General features: G+C 54.7%; 9 protein-coding genes and 1 non-coding gene across 10 annotated transcripts; 7 read left to right on the top strand and 3 right to left on the bottom strand.

The window, feature by feature from the left end:
- Positions 1–481: 481 nt before the first annotated feature.
- CC84DRAFT_1181872 (DEAD-domain-containing protein) lies at positions 482–2843 on the top strand (the record flags this gene model as incomplete). The annotated part of the gene is made up of 5 exons (XM_018180577.1): positions 482–681; positions 735–2122; positions 2176–2181; positions 2294–2392; positions 2443–2843. The coding sequence occupies 5 exons, from the start codon at positions 482–484 to the stop codon at positions 2841–2843; spliced, it is 2094 nt and encodes a 697-aa protein (XP_018029057.1).
- Positions 2844–3971: 1128 nt separating this feature from the next.
- CC84DRAFT_420026 (uncharacterized protein) lies at positions 3972–6683 on the top strand. Its single transcript, XM_018186153.1, has 3 exons — positions 3972–4621; positions 4674–5369; positions 5421–6683. The coding sequence occupies exons 1-3, from the start codon at positions 4081–4083 to the stop codon at positions 6365–6367; spliced, it is 2184 nt and encodes a 727-aa protein (XP_018029056.1). The 5' UTR covers positions 3972–4080; the 3' UTR covers positions 6368–6683.
- A 447-nt stretch (positions 6684–7130) lies between these two features.
- On the bottom strand, positions 7131–8724 carry CC84DRAFT_420401 (uncharacterized protein). The gene has a single exon (XM_018186156.1). The coding sequence runs from the start codon at positions 8390–8392 to the stop codon at positions 7286–7288; it is 1107 nt and encodes a 368-aa protein (XP_018029055.1). The 5' UTR covers positions 8393–8724; the 3' UTR covers positions 7131–7285.
- CC84DRAFT_420053 (phosphoglycerate mutase-like protein) lies at positions 8725–10102 on the bottom strand. The gene is made up of 3 exons (XM_018186154.1): positions 9755–10102; positions 8784–9613; positions 8725–8730 (listed from the first exon to the last, which is right to left on the bottom strand). The coding sequence occupies exons 1-2, from the start codon at positions 10020–10022 to the stop codon at positions 9111–9113; spliced, it is 771 nt and encodes a 256-aa protein (XP_018029054.1). The 5' UTR covers positions 10023–10102; the 3' UTR covers positions 8725–8730; positions 8784–9110.
- Positions 10103–10309: 207 nt separating this feature from the next.
- CC84DRAFT_1191595 (proteasome subunit alpha type-3) lies at positions 10310–11401 on the bottom strand (the record flags this gene model as incomplete). The annotated part of the gene is made up of 5 exons (XM_018181194.1): positions 10310–10624; positions 10674–11000; positions 11069–11227; positions 11277–11342; positions 11399–11401. The coding sequence occupies 5 exons, from the start codon at positions 11399–11401 to the stop codon at positions 10310–10312; spliced, it is 870 nt and encodes a 289-aa protein (XP_018029053.1).
- A 220-nt stretch (positions 11402–11621) lies between these two features.
- On the top strand, positions 11622–18325 carry CC84DRAFT_419781 (phosphatidylinositol 4-kinase-like protein STT4). The gene is made up of 9 exons (XM_018186152.1): positions 11622–11954; positions 12011–12176; positions 12235–13854; positions 13905–15592; positions 15642–16013; positions 16059–16314; positions 16362–16568; positions 16615–16902; positions 16955–18325. The coding sequence occupies exons 1-9, from the start codon at positions 11950–11952 to the stop codon at positions 18143–18145; spliced, it is 5793 nt and encodes a 1930-aa protein (XP_018029052.1). The 5' UTR covers positions 11622–11949; the 3' UTR covers positions 18146–18325.
- Positions 18326–18560: 235 nt separating this feature from the next.
- Positions 18561–18695, top strand: CC84DRAFT_t110. The gene has a single exon. It is a non-coding gene; the product is annotated as a tRNA-His (tRNA).
- Positions 18696–19030: 335 nt separating this feature from the next.
- Positions 19031–20603, top strand: CC84DRAFT_420120 (uncharacterized protein). The gene is made up of 3 exons (XM_018186155.1): positions 19031–20092; positions 20191–20307; positions 20388–20603. The coding sequence occupies exons 1-2, from the start codon at positions 19346–19348 to the stop codon at positions 20239–20241; spliced, it is 798 nt and encodes a 265-aa protein (XP_018029051.1). The 5' UTR covers positions 19031–19345; the 3' UTR covers positions 20242–20307; positions 20388–20603.
- Positions 19864–21842, top strand: CC84DRAFT_1169853 (uncharacterized protein). The gene is made up of 4 exons (XM_018179771.1): positions 19864–20092; positions 20191–20307; positions 20388–21003; positions 21051–21842. The coding sequence occupies exons 2-4, from the start codon at positions 20269–20271 to the stop codon at positions 21737–21739; spliced, it is 1344 nt and encodes a 447-aa protein (XP_018029050.1). The 5' UTR covers positions 19864–20092; positions 20191–20268; the 3' UTR covers positions 21740–21842.
- Positions 21843–22085: 243 nt separating this feature from the next.
- CC84DRAFT_1169851 (uncharacterized protein) lies at positions 22086–23912 on the top strand. Its single transcript, XM_018179770.1, has 5 exons — positions 22086–22459; positions 22507–22681; positions 22781–22878; positions 22934–23808; positions 23856–23912. Exons 1-5 carry the CDS (start codon positions 22345–22347, stop codon positions 23874–23876), a joined length of 1284 nt encoding a protein of 427 aa, XP_018029049.1. The 5' UTR covers positions 22086–22344; the 3' UTR covers positions 23877–23912.
- Positions 23913–24218: the final 306 nt, after the last annotated feature.

Raw genomic sequence — 24218 nt, 5'->3', positions numbered from 1 at the left:
ACATGGCGCGCAAAGATTCTCACAAGCCCCGTTCCGGCTTCTCACCGCCTGGCTCACAGGCCCAGTCGATGCGCTATTACCAAACGGACTAGCGTTGGAAAGCGCTAGTCTGTCTGTGGCGGCTGGAAGACAAAACCTTCAGTCTGCCCGACGCTGCCCTCTCCTCTCCAAAACTTTCCCACACACACAAACCCTCCGTGTGCACAGACAAACTCACCACGCAAACCCGGTGAAGTCCACTCTTTTGGTCTTCGCTCTCATTTCTTCGGTCGTTTTTAAGAAAGAGGCGCCCCGTTCCTGCTCACGAAGAGTTTCAGGCGCGTTTCTGGCTGTCTATTGACGACTCCTCCCTCTACGAATCTTATCTGTATCTCTTTGCGACTCGCCTTAAGGGTACCGGAGACGTAATATTCGACGACCCCTCGATTTCGCTATCCCGCAAACTTCACCTCAACCCGCACCCACTGACGCCTCGCCCATCATGGCTGATCAGCTCGATATCGGTCGTCTCTCTATGCACGACTCGCAGCACGCCCCCAGTGGCTTCCAGCCCGAGCGCTCCGCCTACATCCCTCCTCACATGCGGCGCCAGCAGCAGTCTGGCCCGCCTCCCGCGATGGACGCTGCTCCTCCCATGATGAATGGTGGTGGCGCCATGAACGGCAGCGCTTGGGGTCCCAAGTGAGTAGCTCCCATACATCTGTGTAAGACGGAGCACTACTGACGTAATGTAGTGGCGGTGGATATGCGGGCGCTCCTCCTTCTCAGCAGCAGCCACCGCAGCAGCAGCGTATGAATGGTGGCGGCAACTGGGCGAACGCAAACGCTCAGAGCTTCACCCCACGAGGTAGTGATGCTCCCTCCCCCCGTGGCGGCAACGGCGGTTGGAACGGTGCCGCCCCGGGCAAATTCGACCCCAATGCTTACGCAAAACCAGGTGCAGGCGGTTCCGGAGGTGCCTCTGCACGCGGGTCTGGTGATGGACAGTGGAGGGACGGCAAGCACGTCCCCGGTCCTTCTAACCCGCGTGTTGAGCGTGAGCTTTTCGGTGTCCCCAACGACCCTTCCAAGCAGCAAACCGGTATCAACTTCGAAAAGTACGATGATATCCCCGTCGAAGCCTCCGGCCAGGGCGTTCCTGAACCCGTCACTACGTTCACGAATCCTCCGCTCGACGACCACCTGATTGCCAACATCGAATTAGCCGGCTACAAGGTCCCTACGCCTGTTCAGAAGTACTCGATCCCCATTGTCATGGGTGGTCGTGACCTGATGGCTTGTGCTCAGACTGGTTCCGGAAAGACGGGCGGTTTTCTGTTTCCCATCCTCTCCCAAGCTTTCCAGACCGGTCCTAGTGCTGCTCCCGCTGGCCAATCCGGAGGCTATGGTTATGGACGTCAACGCAAAGCATACCCTACTTCTTTGATCCTGGCACCGACCCGAGAGTTGGTGTCACAGATCTACGACGAGTCTCGCAAGTTCGCATATCGCTCCTGGGTCCGCCCTTGCGTTGTTTACGGTGGTGCCGACATTGGTTCTCAGCTTCGCCAGATCGAGCGCGGCTGTGATTTGCTCGTTGCCACCCCTGGTCGCTTGGTTGATCTGATCGAGCGTGGTCGTATCTCGCTCCAGAACATCAAGTACCTTGTCCTGGACGAGGCTGACCGCATGCTGGACATGGGTTTCGAGCCCCAGATTCGTCGCATCGTCGAGGGCGAAGACATGCCTCCTACCTCTGCGCGACAGACTCTTATGTTCTCGGCTACGTTCCCGCGGGACATTCAGATGCTTGCACGCGACTTTTTGAAGGAGTACATCTTCCTTTCTGTTGGTCGTGTCGGTTCCACGTCCGAGAACATCACGCAGAAAGTTGAGTACGTGGAGGACCAGGACAAGCGTTCCGTTCTACTTGACATCCTCCACACTCACGGCGCCGGTTTGACGCTTATCTTTGTCGAGACGAAGCGTATGGCCGATTCGCTTTCCGACTTTCTCATCAACCAGGGCTTCCCTGCTACTTCCATTCATGGAGACCGAACTCAGCGCGAGCGTGAGAAGGCTCTCGAAATGTTCCGCACTGGCCGTTGCCCCATCCTTGTCGCCACAGCTGTCGCTGCTCGAGGTACGTTTAACACACCCTACTTCCTAATGAATAATTTGGCTAATCTTGTCTAGGTCTCGGTACGTTGATCTACATTTTTCTGTCGCCTGCATCCTGTCATCCTCTGCACCTTCACACTTTTTTTCTCCTGCCCACTCCACCCTCTGCATGGTATTAACATTAGAATTTCAGACATTCCTAACGTGACTCACGTTGTCAATTACGATCTCCCCACCGACATTGACGACTATGTCCATCGTATCGGCCGCACTGGACGCGCTGGTAACACTGGTATGTTTTCTCCCACGGCCCACCTATAGAACAGCCCACTAACTGTACAGGAATCTCGACTGCTTTCTTCAACCGCGGTAACCGTGGTGTTGTCCGCGACCTCATCGACCTGCTGAAAGAAGCCAACCAGGAGGTCCCCACTTTCTTGGAGAGCATTGCCCGCGAGGGTTCTTACGGAGGAGGTGGTGGTCGCGGAGGTCGAGGCGGCGGTCGCGGCCGTGGAGCCACCGCTACCCGCGATGTACGTCGCTTTGCCGGCAACGGAGGCAACTCTGGCTTCGGAGGTGGCGGTTGGGGCGGTGCCCCTCAGGGCGGCTTCAGCGGCGGCGCCGGCTACGCTCCTCCCAGCAACTTTGGCCCTCCCGCTGGAGGCTTCGGCGGTGGCAGCGGCGGCAGCTACGGCGGCGGTTACGGCAACCCGTCTGGCCCCGGTGGCAACTCCTGGTGGTAATCGTATTTTTGTCCCTGAACGGGCAAGGCCTTGGATGTCATAACCACCAGCAACGACATTCGGGCCGGTAGCCGCACATTGCGGCCGAGGCACTTTGGCATGAACTGATCATGCTGAACGCCTAACGATTTCCTTTCATGCGACTGTTTCATTATCTGTGCGCTTCATCCGGTCAGCCTTCGGAAAATCGGAAACTCATACCCCAACCAGCATATAGACTTGTTTCCTTGCAAACACGCGTCTTTTCGAGCTCTGCTGCATACCCAGGACACGTGTGGACGATGTTCCGCTGGAGCTTGATTACTGGACGCCCGAGGCCTTTGCCTTTTCGGAACGGATTACGAACATTTTACGGTCTCGCCCTTCCTGGTCTTCATGCTGCTTGGGTCCTTCAGATAGACTTCCATTTTCGGGCTTTCGATGGATGCCAGCGACTTGTTTTTCATCTTGGTTTAACTTAAAAGCGATTCCTTTCCCTGTCATACCCCTCGGCGAGCGTCTTTTTCGTCGTCTCTCTCAAACCGGAGAGCTCTCAGCGTGGATCTTTTGGGACGACGGAAAAGTTTAGTGGTTCATCGCGCATAGACGGCGTTCACGTGGGTAAATCTTTTCTGTCATGACCCTTCATGAAGTGAAGGTTTTGCAAGGAGATACCCCCATTTTTCGGCGGCTGTCGTGGCTGCATGAACGGAGCCAGCTTGCAGTGGATATGGCATCGGTTTGCATTTGCAGCAACACTCTCAATGACAGGGAGGAAGGAATCATCAAAAGCATTGCGTAGGACAACGATGGCTTGATAGACTAGTCTGCGGAGCTCGCTATGCTGCTCCCAATGCAAGTGTTTTTCTACCCATGAATCCAAGTGCTTCTCTGCCCATGGATCGAAGTCGCTCGCTGCACATGAACTTGAGTGCTTTTCTAAGCAACTGATTCGTTGCCGTAGCGTTTGGGCATTGGACATCGGGAAGGCCACAGCGCACGGGCAGAAGTGCAGGGTGGAGCGGGCGGCGAATGGCATGCACGGGCTAGTCTGGAATTGAGCTCCCCCCAAGCTCCAGCAATCAGTGGACTGTCAGCGCGAACGGTGCCTGCTACCACCATCTCACGCTCCAGGCCACTTCTCTACCCTGCCTGCCTGCCTGCCTGCATTGCCCTGTCCTGCCCGCTGCTACGTGCATGCGCCCGCCGCCGTAGCTGCCCACGCCACCAGAAGCTTGCCTGCTGCTCGAGCGCAGCAATGGATGCGACTTCATCAGCGGCGCCCGCCCGCGACGAGCCCGACTCGCGAAACAGCCTGCGACACATCCTCGCGGACCCGACGGCTACGGACGACTCCAAGCCAACGCCGCCGTCGCTGCGCAACACGCCCGGCCCCGACGAAAGCCAGGGCGACTCAGAGGATGCGCCCAAGTCGCAGCGCCCGTACTACACGGCAAACCCCACGACGATGAGGCGCAATGCCAACGGCAGCGTCTCGTCCGTCTACTCGGGCAACAAGATCCGGCACTTGAAGAAGGACGACGGCATCCCGCTGTGGCGCAAGGACATCCAGTTCGACTTCCTCAAGCATGTCTTCGACGACGAGCAGAAGGTCTTCTCCAAGATGGACGGCGACAAGGGCTTTACCTTTGCCGACATCTACCTGGATGCCATGGCCAAGAGCAGCAAGTGTAGCAAGATTCTCAAGGACAAGCTGTTGACGGAGCGCCCGGCCGCCGTCAACATGGCCATGGTGTGCCTGCTGGTCAACGTGGGCCGGATGAACACCACCCTGAACTGTAAGCGCAGCCCTGCCCGTGCCCGCGAGCGCGTGCCCTAACCTGCCTGCAGTCTTCCCGGAGATGCGAGCCCAGCTGCGGACCTATCACTCAATCCCTTCGCTGCAAGCCCACCAGGACCCGAACGCGTACAAGCAGCTGCAGGACGCGCCGCGCCTCAAGTCCATCCTGAAAGGCGCCACCGAGGACACGGAGCAACCCAGCACCATCGAGGACATCATGGACAAGCCCGTGCCCCGAACCAACCCCGTCAACCTTATCTTCGTCTTGTCCCAGTACGCGCCCAAGATCTCCGAAGTCCACTTCTTTCCGCCGCGCGACTTCTTTGACCTCGTTATGCGGCCCAACCTGAGCAGCCGCAGCCGAGCAACCGCCTTTCTGTGGCTCATGTGGTGGTACCTCGAGAGCGACTTCTCCAAGGACGATGCGTTGAGGAACCCCTTCGGCCCGGGGCAGTACGGCCCGCCCGAGGAGACTGTCACCAATAGTCTGCCCATCAAGTGTCCTGCTTTTGAGTTTCTGACGCCAGAGCAGGAGGCGCTCGAGAATGTGGACACGCCTGAGGAGCAGGAATTCGGCGAGCAGAAGCGCAAGGAGAGGACCGTCATCCTGGCAAGCGACATGGCTCCCGTAGTCACGGGGCCCAAGCGCACCAACAAGAAAACCTTCAGCCAAAATCCCGTCTTCTCCGTGGTAGCAGAAGACGGCGCTTCCACTCCTGGGCGAGACCGACAGTCGCCCTCACATGGTACGATACCCCTGCCCTTTTCACCCAACAACCCTTCATTGACAAGGCTAGGGTCAGCCAGAGGACGCGGAAGCAAGCTTGCGCGGTCTCTTATCGAGCGCGACTACGGCTCAGATACCGACCGCACACGATCCGCATCGCCTCCCGGAAGTGTCTACAACACTGGCAAGAAAGCTACACCGAACATGCGCATCAACACACTGCTCAACGAGGATGCACCCGCCTCTTCACCCGCCTCCAAGGGTCCTGGTCGCGGCAATTGGTCCCGCAAAACTGCTTCTGCCGCTCGAGGCTTCAGGTCTAAGTTGGACGCGGCGAACTCTCAAGACGGACAGTCACCCTCTATGAACGTCCATACCTTTTCTGGACCACACGGATTTTATCTTCCCCTTAACGGATCGGATCCAACGCACAAACGCACCCGCCCCTTGACTCAGCACCAACTTGCTGTCGAGCAGTACCGTCGTCGCCGCGTCGACGTTATTCTTGATCGCGGCATTCGTAAAGAGTACAAGCTAGCCGCTCAACGGCGACGCACGCAACCGCCGCTCCTGAGAGCTTGGGTACGGTGTAAAGGCATAAAGGACGGATATGACTCAGAAGAGGAAGGAAACGGCTCATATCAACAAGATGGAGACGTCACCACCTCGAGGGTCGAACCTCCCCTCCTTGCTGGCCTAGTACCCATTGACTACGGTGGCGAGGAGAACGATTACGGCGAAGAGTGCTATCACCGCGCCAAAATGCTCAGTCGAGTGATGCGGCGAATGGGACGCTGGGAAGAAAACAAAGGTGTAGTCCGCACGAAGGCGAGAGGTTCACGCACGCATGTTGAGAATGGTGACGGGAGGGCCAACGGAGAAGACGATTTTGCAGACGAAGACGAAGAGATGCAGGACGCAGAGGACATGGAGAGGCGAGATGACAGTGATGACGACGAGGATGACGACGAGCGAGTGTACGATTCACACCCCCTGCTGCCTTTGCACATGGAATAGCAATCAGCGCTGCCCGACTCTCCATAACCGTGGCTCCCACCTACATCTCAAGTTTGCACAGCGCTCACGATTCCTCATGCACTATTCCCTCGGACAAATATGTCGTCGCAGCCCAGCGCAATGCTCTTCCAGCGACTATAGTCGTCGAGAGCACAATCCAATGCTCCAACTTACACTGTTTCATCAGTTTCCTGTCCATGTCTCCATTCCATTCCGACTATATGGATTATACGACTGCGGGATAGGACGGGCATAGGCTGCCATCTGATAGTGGTATGCATACGCATACGGCGAATCAAAGGAGAGAAACTATGTCTGTGGAGTCCCCTACACTCCCATGGTGCGACTTCTCAATGCAATCCTAACACGCTGGCGACAAGCTCTTACACAAAAATGGTAGAACAGACCAACATTGTCATTCCAATGTTACTGGCAGAAGGTCCTTGTATGTTGGAGGGGAGTGAAAGGGTGGTGGATAAACAGTTTTTTTTCGGAGGTGGAAAACCTATGATCATGCACGGTGAAGCATTTCAGCGGGGAGGGGTACATGGGTACTTTGGGTGCTGTGCTAATACTGGAAGTACTTGCAGCTTCGAGTGTTTGCGCTGAGCATGGTGTGAAGACAGAGTGTGTTAGCGAGCGTACAGGGGAGCGTTGTACTTGTGACCAGGATGTATCGCAACGCCTGTCCTGTGGACGAGGACTATTATCATGGTACATTGAGTGTTGTCACTTCCAAGGGCTTTGATACTGTCATAGCGGAACACCATTAGATGGTTCACGACAGAAGACATCTCACGGTGTCGAAGGGACGGAGAGCGATGAACTTCAATTATGCTTGGGACCCCAGCTATTATTGAAGGCATATGGCAGTTGAATCTAGACAACTGCGATTGATACCATAGATTGTGTTGATATTTACCTAAACATGTCCGGCCATTTTTTACCCTCTGCGCTTTCCCCGTGCACCTCCTCTGCCTCGTGTCCAACCGGGAGCTCCACTTCCATCGCATGACCGTCAAGTTCAAACACCCTGTTATTTCCTGTCCCCTTTTCCACGACTCCAAAATTACTATCTGCAACCTCTATTGCCGGCGTGGACGATTCCCCAATCTCGAGGACGTTCCTTGACCGCAGGCCTGGACGCTGCCGTTTGCGTCGTATATGCCAGCAGCCGGCGACGGCCAAGAGGAAAGCAAGTACGCCAACTCCAACGCCAACACCGGCGGCTATGGCGACGGTGTGGTTAGTGTCACTGGGGGGCGTGGCGGCGTGTTTGTCGGCGGTGTCCGTAGCGGCGGAACCAGACCCAGAGCCTGCGACAGAAGAGCCGGTGTTCGTGCGTCCTGGAGCCCCAGTTGTGTTTGATTCCGACTCTTGGGTAGCTTCCGCCTTTGCGGTGTTATCGCCAGAAGTGTCTGTTCTGGTGTTGGCTGGCGTCTCCGATGGCGCTTCCAGCGACCCCGTGGAGGAAGCCTTCGTTGCCGAAGCCGCGTCATCTTGCTGCTGGCTCTGGGTTTGTGACGGTACGTTCTGCTCTCCTACTTTCGTCGGCTGTGATGATGCCGTTGCCTGTTCGTTCCCTCCTTGCGGTGTACTGGTGGCTTGCGTCTTGCCGGCTGTGGCAATAATCTGTGGATTTCCGAAATCGAAGAACTTGGCATTGTTATCGTCGCAGCAAGCCTCGGAGCGCCCACAGCAGAATTTGTCGTTGCTGCAGACATACACTATCTCATCCCCCTGCGGCCAGAGTGAAGTGCAGGTCTGGGGACAACCTTCACCCCAATCTTTATCCGTACAGCCACCTCTTAACACCCTCGTGTAGTTCTCATAGCGGTAGTCGTTGCAGAGCCCATTGCTCAAACATTCGAAGCCTTCTGCGCAACAAACACTGGTACCTCCAGTGCTGCACGCGAAGTGTCCGGAATCTGTGGAGCCATCAGGGTAATAGCACGATTCACCAATTACACCGACGATCAAGTGCACAAACGCAAGGAAAGCAGCCGACGAGCAGGCTGGCACCATTTGCACTAGGTCGGTGTGTGCAGCTGCAACACAGACGAATTGTGAAGCGGACCACGGAATTAGGATGGGGTGAGGAAGGAACCAAAGGTTGCGGGTATAAGGAGGGGCAAGCCTTCAAGTATGCACTTGAGCATTCGATTCCGAGGGCGAGACCTGAATTCGCATAAAATCAGCGACGGGGGCTATTTCGCGATCACGCTTGACCATTCATGTCACAATTCCCGGCCCGATATCGTTAGCCTCTCCTAGGATCCTCTATCGTACATATTGGCAGTCTGCCGCGCGTGAATCTATAGGTCCTGCCGTGATGCTAGGCGATGGGATGCGAGCCGATTTTACTACAAGGCGTTAGCATATGCCAGGTTTGTGTCGTTATGATTCCATGACGGACCAACTCGAGAACGCTGTCTACGAAAGCTCGAAGCATGCGTTAGCGATGTGCACGAGTAAGGATTGATAGAGATGCTCGAATAAAAGAGCTTCTGTTCATGTTACGAGCAGCGTTCGTTTCCATGTAATGGGTTGGAACAAATGGCGCGAGATGAAGCGAGATGAGAAGTTGCATGGGTTTGCAGGCCAGGGTAGCGCTGTCAGCGTCGGACTTGTAAACATGACTGTTTTTGTTGGGCCTGGATGCGAGGAGCCGCGTGCAATACATAACGCCGGGGCGCGGCGGATCTGCGTGGTTCGTCTTATGGGTCTCTTCTAATCAGTGGGCTCACATTGCGATTTGCGTTGGAATTTCTGTGGTCTCCTCCTCCTCCACCTCTGGAGGAAAATCTGCAGTTTCCGGTCCAAAGATTCCCACATCGCTTCTCCCCATACCGCCACCCTTCTCTTCCGTCTCTTTCCACTCTTGCAACAAGTACAGTCCTTGCCCGTCCATACCCTCACCTCTTTCCTGGCTTTCCCGCATTCTCTCCTCATCGTAATCGAACACTCGCCAGTCCGCGTTGAAGAAGCGTCTATTACAAACAGCCGCACGTAAGAAGCCAGAGTGTGACACGACCGCTATACACTTCTCAGGCCTCGAATAGAGTGACCGTAAGCAACTTTGGCCGCGGGCAAGTATGGCCTTACGGGTGAACGCGTAGGGGTTAGAAGAGAGGCTTGATGTCTTGTCAGGATATAGTGGATCGACTGTTGAGAAATCGAAGTCGGGAAATTCTTGCACCATGGTGCCAATAGGCGAACCTGTGTCGCAAGGCTTGTCGGCGTTTTCTGAGGCTATTAGTTCGACAAGAACAATAGGCGCAAGGGGTTTATAGGCGGCTGACGAGCTCAGAAGAGTGAAAGAACAAAGTGCTTCCAATTCTTGAGGCTTGGGTGTAACAAAGCGCATATCTGTTAAATTCTACTCACCTTGCCAACCAGCATCTGGCCGTACCTCGATGGTCTTTTCTTTGATCAGCCACTCTAGCCCAATGCTTGCAGTCTGCAGCGTCCGTCTCATTGAGCTGACGACGATCAACTCGACTTGGTCACCAATCTTGTTATTCTGCAGGCTTGTTTGCAGCTCTTTGCATTGCTCTTTGCCGAGCTCAGACAACGGTGGATCATGGATGGACCAGTCGCTCGCCACATTGTGTAAAGCCTGTGCGTGGCGAATGAGCAGTAAAGTTGGAGGCATTGTGGAGAGTGTAGGAAGAAGGCAAGATACAATTTGGCAGATGGTCCCCTAAGCCAGAGTATTCGGATTGACCCACGCCTAGTGGGGTAAAATTGACCCATCATGCGCGACGTCATCTTGGTCATATTTCCTCAACAGATATGCAAATCACGCGGGCTTTGAATGTCGAATGCTGTGCACATAGACAACCCTGTGAATGTTGTTTGTTTTCATGTATCGGTCATCATATCAGCACGCCATTTCTTTTGCGCTCGCAAGAAGATATGGCACCGACCCCAGCTAGTTGTCTATTCCTGCATCTTCTCTTCCTCCTCATCCTCATCATCGCCCTCCAATGCCTTCTTGGCCAGTCGCTCGGCCTCTTCCCTCAGTTCCTTAGGCACTTCCTCGTGCCTGCCCTTAGTCGGGCCAGTCGTCGAGCTTATCCAAGTCATCTCCAGCTCAAACTCCTTGTCCTTGTTGTCGTCGTGTGCGATGTAGATGATGCGCGCAGCCTCCTTGACGCCCTCCTCTAGGGAGAGTTCGCCTTCGTCGAGGTGTAGCTTCTCAAGCTCGGACTTTGCAATCTGTCGCCCTTTGCCGGTTGCCGCGCCATAGTAGCCCTGGGTCTGTCAGTCTGGCCCATGCATGATGCTTTGGCGGTCGTCTCACCCAGTAGAGTCCGCTCGGCTCAATCATGTATAGGTATGGGCCGCCGTGCTTTGCACCGTCCTTCTTACCTCCCGAGCCGACATTTGGTCCTGAGCCGACTTGACCATCTACGGGCAATTCTGCTTCTGAGTCCCAGCCGCCTATGATGGCTGTCACACCAAAGGGCCGCACGCTGGAGTAGAGAGTGTATGCCTGGACGTAGCTTCCCATGCGGTCTGCGAGCGACGACGTGGGGATGGGAGCCTTGTAGAGGTTGCGCCAGGAGGAGGCTTCGTCGCGTGCGCGGGATACGAAATGACGACCGTCGGGGAGGAGACCTGAGGAGACCTGGTGTATGTGGTCAGAGACGGGCGTGCTAAGTTGTCGTGGGGTGCCACGAAATCGCTGTTGCTTACGATGCCCATATTCCGGTCGACCGTGGCTATTCGCTTGTTCGCGCCCGACTTTAGCAGCTTGCTTGTGACCAGCTTCTCCAAAGCCAGCACAATGCCGTCCTTGCACCGTATTCCGACGGCTGTTCCGCCGTTCTCCACCGCCTTGACGGCGTACTCGACCTGCAAGTGTGAGCAACCGAGAAGCACATGCGAGGACGGCGGGACATACTTGGAAGTTGCGGCCATCGGGGGAGAAGACGGAGTTTGACAGGTCGTAGCCTGTGCCAATGGAGGTCTGGGGAGCTGTTAGCGGGTAGGGCAGAGGGGTGCGGCAGCCCGGCCGGGGCTCACCATGGTTGTCGCAAGAAGAGGCCTGCGGGTGCGGGTGCGGGTGCGGGTGTAGGCTGCGGGCGGGTCGTGTCGAGGAGGCTGCGGCGGAGGGGCGGGTGCAGAGGCGGGCGTCTGGGTCTTCCCGTGTCGATGAGGTCGCCGCCTCTGGCAGGCAGTTGCGAGTTGCGCGTTGGAGCTTGCTGTCCTGTTTGGGCAAGCGCGGGCTGGGCTTGGCACCGTCGTCCGCACCTGCCTCGCCGCCGCGGTGGCGCACCGCGTCGGCGTGCGCACGGCGCGAGGCCTGCTGGTTGTCTCGCTGCCGCTCGCTGCAGACTGGACTGGGCTGGCTGCTGGCCCGGCTGCCAGAGGGGCTGCTTGCCGTGCTCGACACGCTCGGGGGCCGCCGTCGTGGCCTGGACGCCCGTCTCCAGCGCCTGCGCCACACGCCCTGCGCCCTGGCGCCAGCGGACCTCGCAGCAGTGCAGCGACACCATTCCGTCACTCGCCCGTGCATCGAGCTCGACGACGCGGCCCTGCGCACCGCCTGCGCTTCTCTGCCCGCCCTCGACAACATGACGTGGGTTCCTCCTGGCGCAGTGTGTGCGCTGTGCAGTAGCTAACGTCGCCAACCAGGCGCCCCATCCGCCGGAATGCCCTCGAGAAGCTCGCAAAGCTGTCCGCGCAGGCCGCTCCCTCCGCAGGCCCCGACCACGACCTGCAGCGGCTGTACAAAAGATGTCCCAGCGGCCTGCTGGCCCAGGACGGTGCCCCCACCTCTGACGTGACCAGTGTGTACATGGTGCGTGAGCCTGCACGTGCCTGGCTTGCTGTGTCGACAGCTCTAATGCATATGCCAGAAACTACCAGAGCTCGACGCTGTCCTCGCCCTCTGCAAGGCCGCCCCTTTCGTAGAGTCACCTGCTGTTGCGGACCAGCTGCTCAAGCGACTGGCGCCATACTTGCCCGAGTCCTTCGCCCAGAGACTGGCACCTTCCCCCCAGCTACGCGACATTGATCCTTCCCCCTACGAGGTCCTTACCCACCACCTCACCTCCGCCATTCTCTCCCTTGGTGCCCGCCATACTCATCTGCGGCCTCGAGTCCTTGAAATCGTCACCTACTATGTCAAGGGCTGGTCTACCGCCGCTGTGCACGCATCATCGGAGCAATTCGACCACGATCATCACGTCGACTTTGCAGCCGATGGTGAGCTCGGACGCGTCATGACCCAGAGTATGTCGCTGCTGGGCTTTCTGAACGCAATTGCAAATCATTCGTCCTTCTGGAGCCCCCACGACCAGCTGCGATTTGTTGAAAGTGTCCAAACGGCACTGTCCGAAAACTTTCTCATCGCTTTCGAGACGGCATTGTCGATTGTGAGGAATGCGCGCTCGCACCAGCACAGTCTTAGATACTGGAAGCAGTTCGCAAAACACTATGCCGCCATCGGACGACCATTGGGTGCTACTGTTCTGCATGACTCTTTCCTCAAGGTCATCGTTGCTTGTGCTTCGGGACTAGTCCAGGCGCCTCACCGCAAGCTTGATACCGACGTTCTCGAGTGGATTCGAATATCGCATCCAAGCCGCGATGTATCACGGGATGCTTCGACTGATTCACTAGCTGAAGGCTTGACGCGCATTGCTGTCGAAGAAATGGATCGTCTAGACAATGATCTTGACTATCTTCAGCGCGTCGGATCTGCCTGGCAACAACGCCAGGCTTCTGCGGTGAAGGCAAAGGTCATCACAACGTGCGTATGCTGCGCAGTATACGATGAGGACATCGCTGATTCAGACCTGCTAATGTCATGGCTCGACAATGCATTGAATGACCCCGCCCAAGTGGGGGATCTTAACCTTGCTTCGACAGTACTGCAGTCTATGTCTATCTTGGCCAAGCTGTCTCCAGCCATTGCATCGAGTTTAGGACGCTCTCTCCCGCGCGTCATCGTCCAAGGCGGATTCGATCATGAGACTGCATCGGTGGCTGCCCAGTCGCTTGCCGCTGTTCTTAGTCTTCTCCCACAAGATGCAGTCATCACTACCTTATACAGCCTAGGCAACGTGATTAGCACTGGCCCAGTAGGCGACCGTACTTCCACCGCAACGGTCACTACGAACGACCATGGAAAAACATCGCGGGCTACCGATCTGTATAGTCACCAACATGAGGGCAGCGCCATCTCGTTGATACCAAGTGACGTTGAGGCGCCGAACCATGTACATACTACCGTGATAGAAACCATCGTATCTGTAGCAACACAAAGCAAGGACGAGAAGATTACGGCGCTAGCGCTTTCCATGCTCGTTCAAAAGGTCGGATGGATTAGCAAGGTAGTAGACGCCAAAATCGTCACTGACTCTGCGCTCCTTGGGATTCATAGCGGCCCTGGAGAGTTTCGATCATTGCTCAAGTTGTACTCCAAATTGTGCCATGAAGCTCTACTCAAAGACGACCGGTTCACTCTCGAAGCGGTAAGTCCACGACTTTGAAGCCGTGTAAGGTCTTGCTAAAAACTATCTAGATCAAACACGCCCGACTTCACCTCTCTCGAGAAATTGACGAAGAGTCGGATGCTTTCGAACTGTATCTCACGCACTTGCTCGATACTATCATAAGCAAAGGCGATTTACCAGAAACGCATCTTCGTCAGGTCCGAGATACAGAGCTGGCTGCGCAAGAGATTGCTCAGTTGCTTCCGCCTTTGGCTTTGCTGCTTTCGCGAAAAGCTACACTCACGGACCCGTCACAACTGGACGACCATATCCTCAGTCTACAGAGAGACGCTTGGTTCAATATCGTTATCCATGGTTTTGATCTTTCGTCCAGTCTGACTCAAGAACACGTGGCTGAGCTTAGAACGCTAGCACGCTTTAGTCGATCTCTAATTACAGAGGAACGAGCTTCACTCGCTGAAAGTGACATAGAGTTGAATACGGTCTTGCGACGGGGTAAATCCCCCGAACACGTTGTTGAACAGAAGAGACGTCTTGCGAAATTGCTGCCCGCATGCGAGGCAGATATCAGATCATTGAGTTACTCGGAAGCTGTTTTCTTGAACGCTGCCTACCTAGTCGAGGATCTACGAGCAAGTGCCGGGGACTGCACAAAAGCTCTCGCATATTTCCTCGACCCAAAATTGCGTAGCGGAGGGGTAGGAAACTGTATGCTCGCCATTGCAGCCGCTACGACCCGAACGTACGTAACGAAGACGCTATCCGGCAAGCTGCACTCATTCTCAACTCCGTACTTGGCAAAGCAGCTTTCGACGATCTTTGCAGGGTGCTGTCATCGAATTGCCAGAGTGCAACAGGCAGCTTTCACCTGCGCGGATATCATCGTTAGAGATGTACCTTCCACACTTTGTCAGAAGAGCGCCTTGTTTGCCCTTCTAGAGCTTCTATCCATTATGTGGTCTAGCTGCTTGGAAGGCGAGACTGATGAGTACGGATGGACGTCGACATTTGCTTCTGAAAAATCCAATATTGTTGTAGAGCTTTCAGATGACTACAACTTTCGAAGAGAGACTCTGAATAGCCTCCACAAGCGGGCTGTGGCATGGGTCAAAGGAGTCCTGGACATTGCCCCACTCGACATCAAAGGTCTACTTCAGACCTACCTGTCCGAGTATGACGACGAGGGCGCTTATGGTCACATCTCGCTTGGTCGCTCCTTCGCATTGGAGATGGGCTCGGTGATACCGACCACCGACCAACGTTTAGGTGCTATCGAGCGGCAAGGCATAAATATCAACACTGCATCGGACTTCATCGCGCAATATACTACGCGGCAGGAGTATAAGTTCGTCGACGGTCAAAACGAGCAGGATGATGAGTGGCTAAAACTTGATGGATCTGGCCACGCGCAGTCTGCCTTCCATCGTAGGATTGACGATGCTACCAATTTACTCATAGACCTCGAAAGCCGGACCTTGAACAACAAACACGTCACCATTGCTGACCTTCGAGATAATCTTAGACGAGCCTCTGCACTCCTCTGTCGCGTCAAGTCAGACCAAACTCCCATTGTGCATCATTTAGTCGGCATTCCCTTCAACGTATTTACGAAGCAATCGATCAAGCTCGGTATATCCCTATGGATGAGTGTGATCAAAGAGAATCCTCGGATGGAGTCCCGCATTCTCGTCTCTATTGCCGAATGTTGGGAGAACACCATCATTCAGCGAAAGGGGATTTTCAGTCACTCGTTAAAGTTTGTGAATCCCTTATCTTCACTACGTTACCGTACTCACGTGTTCAAGGCATCCCGATCCTTTCTATGGCAAGCAGGAATTTGCTCCAACGGACAAGCCTCATCTCGGGAAACGACAACAACACATCTATAACATCATTGCCCCTCACTACCGGCTTCTGCAATTCCTGTCTAGTCATTTCAATGCTACACGTCTTGGAAATCCTGACATAGAGTTAGTCTACAGCAGATTGATGCATGTGACCCTCGACGCGCTCAGCTCGGGATGTGCTCAGCCACTCGCGAGAGAAGCATACTTCCACACTGTCCTTCTAGGTCTACGTATTGTACGCCATTGCACGACACTCTCCCCTGCGATCAAATGGCGTCTGAAAGACCGTATTCTGAGCGCAGGATTGGCATGGTTTGCAAAGGCACCCGAGTAAGACTGCGTCCAAACTCTCAGTTTTGTCTGCTAACAGAGTAGGTGGTCGTTCGGCGGAAATCGTCTTCAGATCAAAGCCGAGACACACGTTCTGGCGGATGTTCAAGCCTACTTAGAAGTTGTGGGGAAAACAGGCACCATCGCCGAAGGTTCCATGAGATCTTTAAAGGCCAAACAAGACCTGCTATCGCTTCTCATTTCGAATGAGCAGACTCGTTTGATGGTGTGGCTTTTCCCGCTCGATTACGGCAAGAAGCACCACTTTACTTCTGGCCAGCACAGCAAAACGCTAGCAGATGTAAGCCAGTATTTACTCGAATATAAATTTTTCTCACCATGTGCTAGGTTACAGTCTCATCTCACCTCAAAACAGCGTGGGAGGAGAATCCTTCCATTGCCGTACATCTTCCCAAACGTTTCCAGAATCAGCGCCTGAACACTGAAGTGCGATTCCAAATTCTCAACTTCCCTCAGCGAGTTCTCGGCGAGCCCGATGCTATCGAGATCTTGCTGGGTAGACAACTACCAAGCGATGTCACTTTCCAACTTAAGGTATGAAAGTAGTCTCCGGTGATTTGACCAAGCTCACAACTTCTAGTACCTCATGTACTGGGCAGCCTTGAATCCCATCAGCGCGGTCACGTATTTCCTTCCGGCGTACGGAAATCACCCTTTCATCATCCAATATGCGATGAGGGCACTGGAAAGCCACTCTGTCGATGTTACATTCTTTTACGTCTCACAAATCGTACAGACACTTCGTTACGATGTTCTAGGCTACGTTGAAAGATACATCATTGAGACAGCAAAGTTTTCACAGCTGTTCGCTCATCAAATCATATGGAACATCAAGGCGAATGCATACAAAGATGAGCAGTCTCAGGTTGTATGTCTACCATTTTTCCTATAGTCTGTGTTTTTGAGCTGACCAGAAGAAGCCCGATCCCGCCAAACCCACCTTTGACAAAGTCATGACAAGCCTAGAATCGAGCTTCAGCGATATTGATCGAGAGTTTTATGAGCGGGAGTTCGACTTCTTTGGCAAAGTCACCGGTATCTCTGGCACGCTGCGCACAATCTTGGAGAGACCGAAAGAAGAAAAGAAGCAAATGATTGAGGAAGAGCTGCGCAAGATACAGGTCGACGTCGGAGTATATCTGCCGAGTAATCCTGACGGTGTTGTAGTTGGCATTGACCGCAAATCCGGCAAGCCTCTGCAGTCCCATGCAAAGACGCCGTTTATGGCTACCTTCCGGATCCGCAAGACCAGGACAGACGTGTTGGAAGGAACCACCGCAGACGGGCTCGCTAGCAGCGCCTCGTCGGCCAAGCAAAATTCCTATGAGGTCTGGCAGTCGGCAATCTTCAAGGTTGGTGACGACTGTAGACAAGATGTTTTAGCATTGCAGATGATCGCTGCGTTCCGTGGTATCTTCAACAATGTCGGTCTTGACGTTTGGGTGTTTCCATATCGTGTTACAGCCACAGCGCCCGGTTGTGGAGTGATCGATGTGCTTCCCAACTCCATCTCACGCGACATGCTCGGTCGTGAAGCTGTCAATCGTCTTGACGACTATTTCGTCAGTAAATATGGCAACGAAGACTCGATCCGCTTTCAGGAGGCGCGCAGCAACTTTGTAAAGAGCATGGCCGCCTACAGCGTCATCTCCTTCTTGCTACAGTTTAAAGATCGTCACAATGGAAACATTATGATCGACGACGCAGGCCACATCATCCACATCGACTTCGGCTTCTGCTTCGACATTGCGCCCGGTGGCGTCAAATTTGAGCGCGCGCCCTTCAAATTGACCGGCGAGATGATCGCGGTCATGGGCGGCAGCCAGACCTCGCAGTCGTTTCGATGGTTCGAGGAGCTTACCATCAAGGCTTTCTTGGCAAGCAGGCAGCACTGCGACCACTTATGCCAAATTGTTGAGGTGATGTTGGATAGCGGTTTACCATGCTTTGTTCCGCAAACGATCCAACATTTCCGTGAGCGATTTGTACTGGAGAAGAGCGAGAGGGAGGCAGCGGACTACATGCGTGAGTTGATTCGGCGCAGCGCGAGCAGTAAGAGTACTGGTGTGTACGATCAGTTCCAATTGGTCACCAACGGGATTCCCTTCTAGAGGGGTAGGTGCCGGGTCTGTCGGTAGGGTGCGCGCACATCATGTAGTATATTGCAACACAGCTAAAGCGATTCATCATCAATGTCGCTCCTCTTGCAGACATGAAACATGGAATCCAGAACGAAGCACGCGTTGATTTTGTACAACCTTGGAAGGCTTTAACGCTGTGAGCTGGGAGCAAGGGGCATTACCTTGGGGTGTCCGTAATTGATTGGACCAATCCACGTTAGCGCAAAGTTTGCGGACACGCTAATCGGGTCTATCTACCGAGGCGTGACGCCAGAGAGCATACTTGTTTTCGTTCGCTTGTATGCTTGGAAACGTCTTCGTGTAGACTACATCAATGTTTAGCTATAGTTATTATGATTTTTGAAATAACCTCATCCGATTGGGCGAAATCATCTCGTCGCACATCGGCCCGCTGGCGCAACGGTAGCGTACGTGTTTCTGTTATGAGTCAGTTTCCGATTAATACTAACAATATCCAGGCGTCAGATTCCAGTCACTTGGAACTTCCTGAAGGTTACCTGTTCGAATCAGGTGTGGGTCAAATTGATATTTTTGCCGCATGGCGGGATCTCAAAGCTGGACTGCCCGTCCGTCTACCCACCCACTAGTCGAATCAGCCACACCGCGCTCGTGCAAGGGGAGATAAATCGTTTGCTCCCTCCTTTTTATTGTTCGCGGGACACTATCACGAAAGCCTCTAATCAGGTATTACGTGAGCTCCTCATTTAGCAAGCATGCAATCAACTTGCACCTTGAGCCTCCAGGCCCTGCCGAATGCATGTTTCAGATGTAATGTTACCGAAGCGAATGGCTGATGTGAAAGGGGATTTGTGAAGCTCCTCACGTGGACCGTGTGCTTGTACAAGTGCACGAGAGCCAGCCCTACCAAGTCCGGCTATGTATACAAGCTTCCGAAGCTTTCTACCTCCAGGCTGGGCCTGGTTGCAAGGGCCTTGAAGGAGCTTGGACTGTGGGCGAGGCAAGGGAAAAGGGTTATAAGATGGCACCGCGAAATGCCCTGCCATCATAAAGCACGAGTACCGTGGGTCGGTCTTGTACGGAAGGGGCTCTTTGGTGTGTACAGACAGGCAAGCGTACCGTGTTTCAGCGCCAACCCTGGTAACGCGCTCCACCATTCACGTTCTGCGAGTCCTTCAGGCGATGTAGACGCCCGCGGTCTGGCACACGGCAATGCTGCCGCAGTTGCCTAACGCGGCTACAGTGCGGCTAGCTTGTCTCAGCGCGCAAGGCTCAGTACAGTCGAGGTGCAGGGTCTCGGTCGTGTGGTACTGGCAGCTGGGTTTTCGTGCGCGACGTCTGCTCGCTCGCTTGGCTTCGTGGCCTGTGGCCACCTCCTTTTCGACAGTGGAGGCCGCCCGGTTTCCGCCCCCGGCGATGTGCGCCAAGGCGCGTCGTGCTGCCAAACGACACCAAAAAGGCGGGATCTACGCTGGTACCTGGATTGGCGAAAAAGCAGTGGCAGAGCGTGGGGAGTCTGGAGCTACTGTGCGTTTCTGTCTTTTGACTGCTGGTGCATCGCCTGTCCACATTGTCGCGAGCGCCGACGGGCGACAGGGCTCGCAGGCGCACCCGAAGCAGCAAGCCCGTCGGCGCGTCAGCTCGCTGGTGGCTCGCCGCGGCTTGGCGGGCTTGGCGGGCTGCAGCCCCTGGCCGGCGGTGGGGACCATTGCGTGCACGTCGCGACGTATATCAAGCCGCCTTATCCGTGCGACCATGGCCTGCGAAGCTCGAAGCTCGCAGCGCTGCACCAGACGTCGTCTCTTGTGCTGCGTCGCCGGCCCCTCGCCCGTAGCCCTGCGTGCCCGTCGCCGTGAGCGCCTCCTCGTCCGCGCCGACCAGCAGGCTGAAAGACGGCCGTCCACTCTTTTGTGCACCATCCTTTGCTGCTCATCTGGCCGTCGAGTCCCGTGCACCCGCGTACGTACCCACCTAGCCGCCTTCTGCGAGAATGCCAGCCTTGCGACCAAGGGCAATGGCAAGACGGCAGCGCGGCAGGCCATGCTAATCTTCGCCAGGTACTACCTCCCCGTCGCGCCCGCACCCGCCCTGCGCCCTCATCCGTCTGACTCTCCTATGCTCCCGAGCGACCTCAAATGGCCATTGGAAAGGAGGGTAACGTGAAGTGGGTGGATGTAAGTTGGTCCCGCGCCGTGCTGTGCCCGCGTGTCGTGGCACCGTCCCCCGTCGTCGCCGCTTCGCTGACGCCCCCCAGGGCCTGCGAGGCTTCGCATCTGCCCTCGTCGTCCTCACCCACATCTCGCGCGCCTGGGCCGGCAATCTCTTCTGGGCCACCACCGCCGAAAATACCACCCCCAAGCTGCTGCAGCTGCCCTTCCTGCGCGTCCTCATCCAGGGCCGCCTCGGCGTCTCCATCTTCGCCCTTGTCACCGGCTACGTCTGCGCCCTCAAACCTCTCAAGCTCTACCGCCAGGACAAGCACGAGGCCGCCTTCATCTCCATCTCCAAGTCGGCCCTGCGCCGCTTCCCGCGCCTGTTCCTGCCCTCGGCCGCCGCCACTGTCCTCTCCTTTCTGATATGCGAGCTGGGCCTGTTCTCCGTGGCAGAGCACGCCGACTCGGGCTGGATCAGCCAGATTCCCCCGCGCAAGGGCAGCCTGTTCCCCGCCATCGGCAATCTGGTCTACGAGATCGGCGCCATCTGGATCAAGCGGAACAATGAGTACGATCGCAACCAGTGGACCATGCTGCCGCTCCTGCAGGAGAGCATCAAGATCTATGCCTTCCTGCTCGCCGTGGCCTACATTAGGCCCCGCTACCGCATGCTGGCGAGCTTCGCCATGTTCGCCTACTACTGGATGGGCAACGACCGTGAGTCTACCCGTTCTACCCTGTCGGCTAATAGCTAACCTGCCCAGCCGTCTTTGGTATGCTAGGGTTTTGGGGCGTGCTCATCGCCGAGCTCCAGTTCGAGCCCGCGACCGCCCGCTTCATCGACCAGCAGCGCATCCTCGCGCCTGTGCTCTCCGCCGTCCTTGTCTTCTCCGGTTTCTACGTCGCCTCGTACCCCGAGTCCCATGCCGAGTGGATGCCCTGGTCCGACAACCTGACCCATTTTCTCAAGCCAAACCTTCCAGAGAACCCAGACCTCCCCCGTTTCTCCAGTGGCATCGGCCTCATGCTCGCCGCCGTCGGCATCGTTCTCAGCCCGCGCCTGCAGGAAATCCTGTCTAGTAAGATTTTACTGTTCTTCGGGAAGATGGGGTTTGCCGTGTACCTTCTGCACGGAACGTTGATGAAGACGATTCTTTCGTGGATGGTTTACGGCATCAGCGTGCCAGCGGATCACAAGGATGACAAGGGCCAACCGCAAATGACCCGGATGAAGTATCCCGGCCATCAGACGCTGTTTGTGTGCCTGTTGTTTTGGATGCCCATCTTGTACGGCTCGGCGTATGCGTGGACGCAGTACGTGGACCCGTGGTGCGAGCGCATGACGAACAAGCTGGTGGAAAAAATCAAGTTCGAGGAGACTAAAGGGAATGGATATATTCCCATGAGCGGTGTGCAGGGTCAGGGACACGGCCCTGGACACCATGCAGCATAGAGGTGGAAAAGCGAGTTTTTTTTCTTGTTCATTCTGTATATGCATCGGAGACGTAGCGTTCATAAAGATATCCTACGAGCAATCAAAGGTCGTACAATCTAGGGGTGTTTCGGAACGTCAGCCACTACATATCTCCCCTTGCTTCTGCCCTGAGCCCCCTTACTCCGCCTCGCGACCACTCTGGCCATCTTCACCACATGGAAGGATATACGTTGTTGGTCTACCCCAGGTTGCCGAGCACGCGATGTGGAGCCTGCAACGTCATTTAGATGGCCGCTCGGCCAACAAGCTTTTTTCCGAGGTGCCGGCTTCGGTCCTTGGTTTTGGTCAAACCGCTGGTCGGTCACAACATTCAACCTCCAAATCTCTCTACTTTTCTAGCTCTAACGTGTGCATCGACGTGGCGTACCACAGGTATCTAGTAGACGTCTCCGTTGTTCGTACCTCGGCCACAGCGAGTCTACGACATTACAGGATCACGCGATCGAAGAGATCTTGAGGATTGCACCCAAAGATCTATCGAGACATTCTCCACTCGTAAGAGAGATGAAGACAAGGGCTTGATTCGGGGTCGAACTCAGATGAAATTTGGTCACTACCCAATTATGTCTCCATCCAAGTCGCAGGCAAGTCCCACGGCAACTCCAATATGGATGATGAAGTCTAAAGCTACGCCTGCTCAAGGGTCGTTTGACTCTGCGGGCGCAGGCGTCACCGGAGGTACGCGGTACATATGTATCGTGCCTCTGATGATTAACTGCTTGCAGGCTACACCGGCGATTCACTAGATCTGAAAATAATCATTGCATTTCTCATTGGACTCGCGCTTTATAACGCGGTCGAGCTTATCGTGCTGATTTTAGTCACCTTCAACAATTATCGCGGGCTCTACTTCTGGTCATTAATCTTCTCTGCCATTGGTATTTTGCCATACGCATTAGGGTAAGGATGATTCATTCTGTGATGGAGCGTCTCGTTCCCGCGCAGTTAGCGTCGCAGTAGCCTTACCCCACTAGTGTGTTTCCTGTCTGATGTCAACAGGTTCCTTATAAAGTTCTTTCAACTACTCGATCCTAACAAGAGTGTCGGCTATGTGGCTGTGGTGATGATTGTGGTGGGATGGTATATGATGGTGACCGGTTAGTGTCTGGTGTTCGTAGACCCACTTACGCTTTGCATCTGACTCAATCTTAGGTCAATCTGTCGTTCTATGGTCTCGGCTGCACCTTATCACTAACTCGCACCGGGTGATTCGATACTGTCTCTACATGATATGTATCGACGTAGTCATATTAGGTTTCCCAACCAGTGTGCTCACCTTCGGATCCAATTCGAACTCCCTAAGCACTGAAGCCTTAAGTCATTTCGTCAAAGGGTACAATGTCATGGAGAAGATACAAATGGTCGGTTTCTTCCTGCAAGAACTGGTACTCTCCCTTATCTACATCAAAGAGACGTTGCGCATCCTCAAGCTATCGAAAAACACCCAAGGCGACCTCATGAGCATTGCAGACGACTCAGAATTCATGCACCCCTTCGCACGGAAGATCATGTACCAGCTCCTTGCCATCAATACGATCATAATCACCATGGACGTCGCTCTTCTCGCTGTCGAGTTTGCGAACCTCTATCTCATAGAGACTACCCTTAAAGGTGTTGTCTACTCTGTAAAGCTCAAGTTGGAATTCGCCGTCCTCGGCAAACTCGTGCAAATTGTACGCAGCAAGTCTAACAGCAGTAAGCACCAAGGCTCGGTGGATGGTCGAACTATAGCTACCAGCATGGAACATCATTACATCCAAACGGCGAGGTGTGGAAGTGGCAATGTATTTACTAGGGGAACATGGAGAGGTGACACCATAGTGCGAATGCAGTCGTTCCCAGATTTTGTGGATCCCGCTCGGGTGAGCTGCGATCTCACCCACGCACCGACCAGCATGCCCCCTAACAGGACGCCAGGTGGGCCGAGCGTTTCTGAAAATGAGGAAGAACTTGGTTGGGAAGTTGGAGGGCAGCACAGAAAGAGACGGTATAGAGCAGAGCGAACTAGCTGGATCGATGAGGAGATGGTAGGCGATTCTCGCTCGAATGAACTCCGGACACTGATACTGAGTAGGACAAGCATAACATCGGTTGATTTACTTGTAACAAACAGCTGGCTCTATAATTAAGGATTTCTGACGAATATCCTTTCATTAGCACTTGTGCTATGCGAAGAGTATGGTTTGGAACTATACGCTATACAGGCAGTGACACCGAAGTACCTCTGGTCTGCCTCGCGTGTTACATTGATAGGTCGCTTCCGAGCACAAAATGCAGTATAATTAGCGCAATAAGACAAGCGCAAGAGGATTGCAGACAGATTTCTTTACGTCTGTTACCAACGAAGTCGCCCGTGATGATCCACAGAACCGTTACCAAGAACCGTTGTAGATTTATACGACTTCTTAGGCTGGAACGAATCATGAGGATAACAATG

This window comes from Paraphaeosphaeria sporulosa, assembly GCF_001642045.1.
Source record: "Paraphaeosphaeria sporulosa strain AP3s5-JAC2a unplaced genomic scaffold CC84scaffold_17, whole genome shotgun sequence".
NCBI lineage: Eukaryota > Fungi > Ascomycota > Dothideomycetes > Pleosporales > Didymosphaeriaceae > Paraphaeosphaeria > Paraphaeosphaeria sporulosa.
Note: the sequence above shows the minus strand (reverse complement) of the source record. Positions and strands in the feature narration are given on the sequence as shown.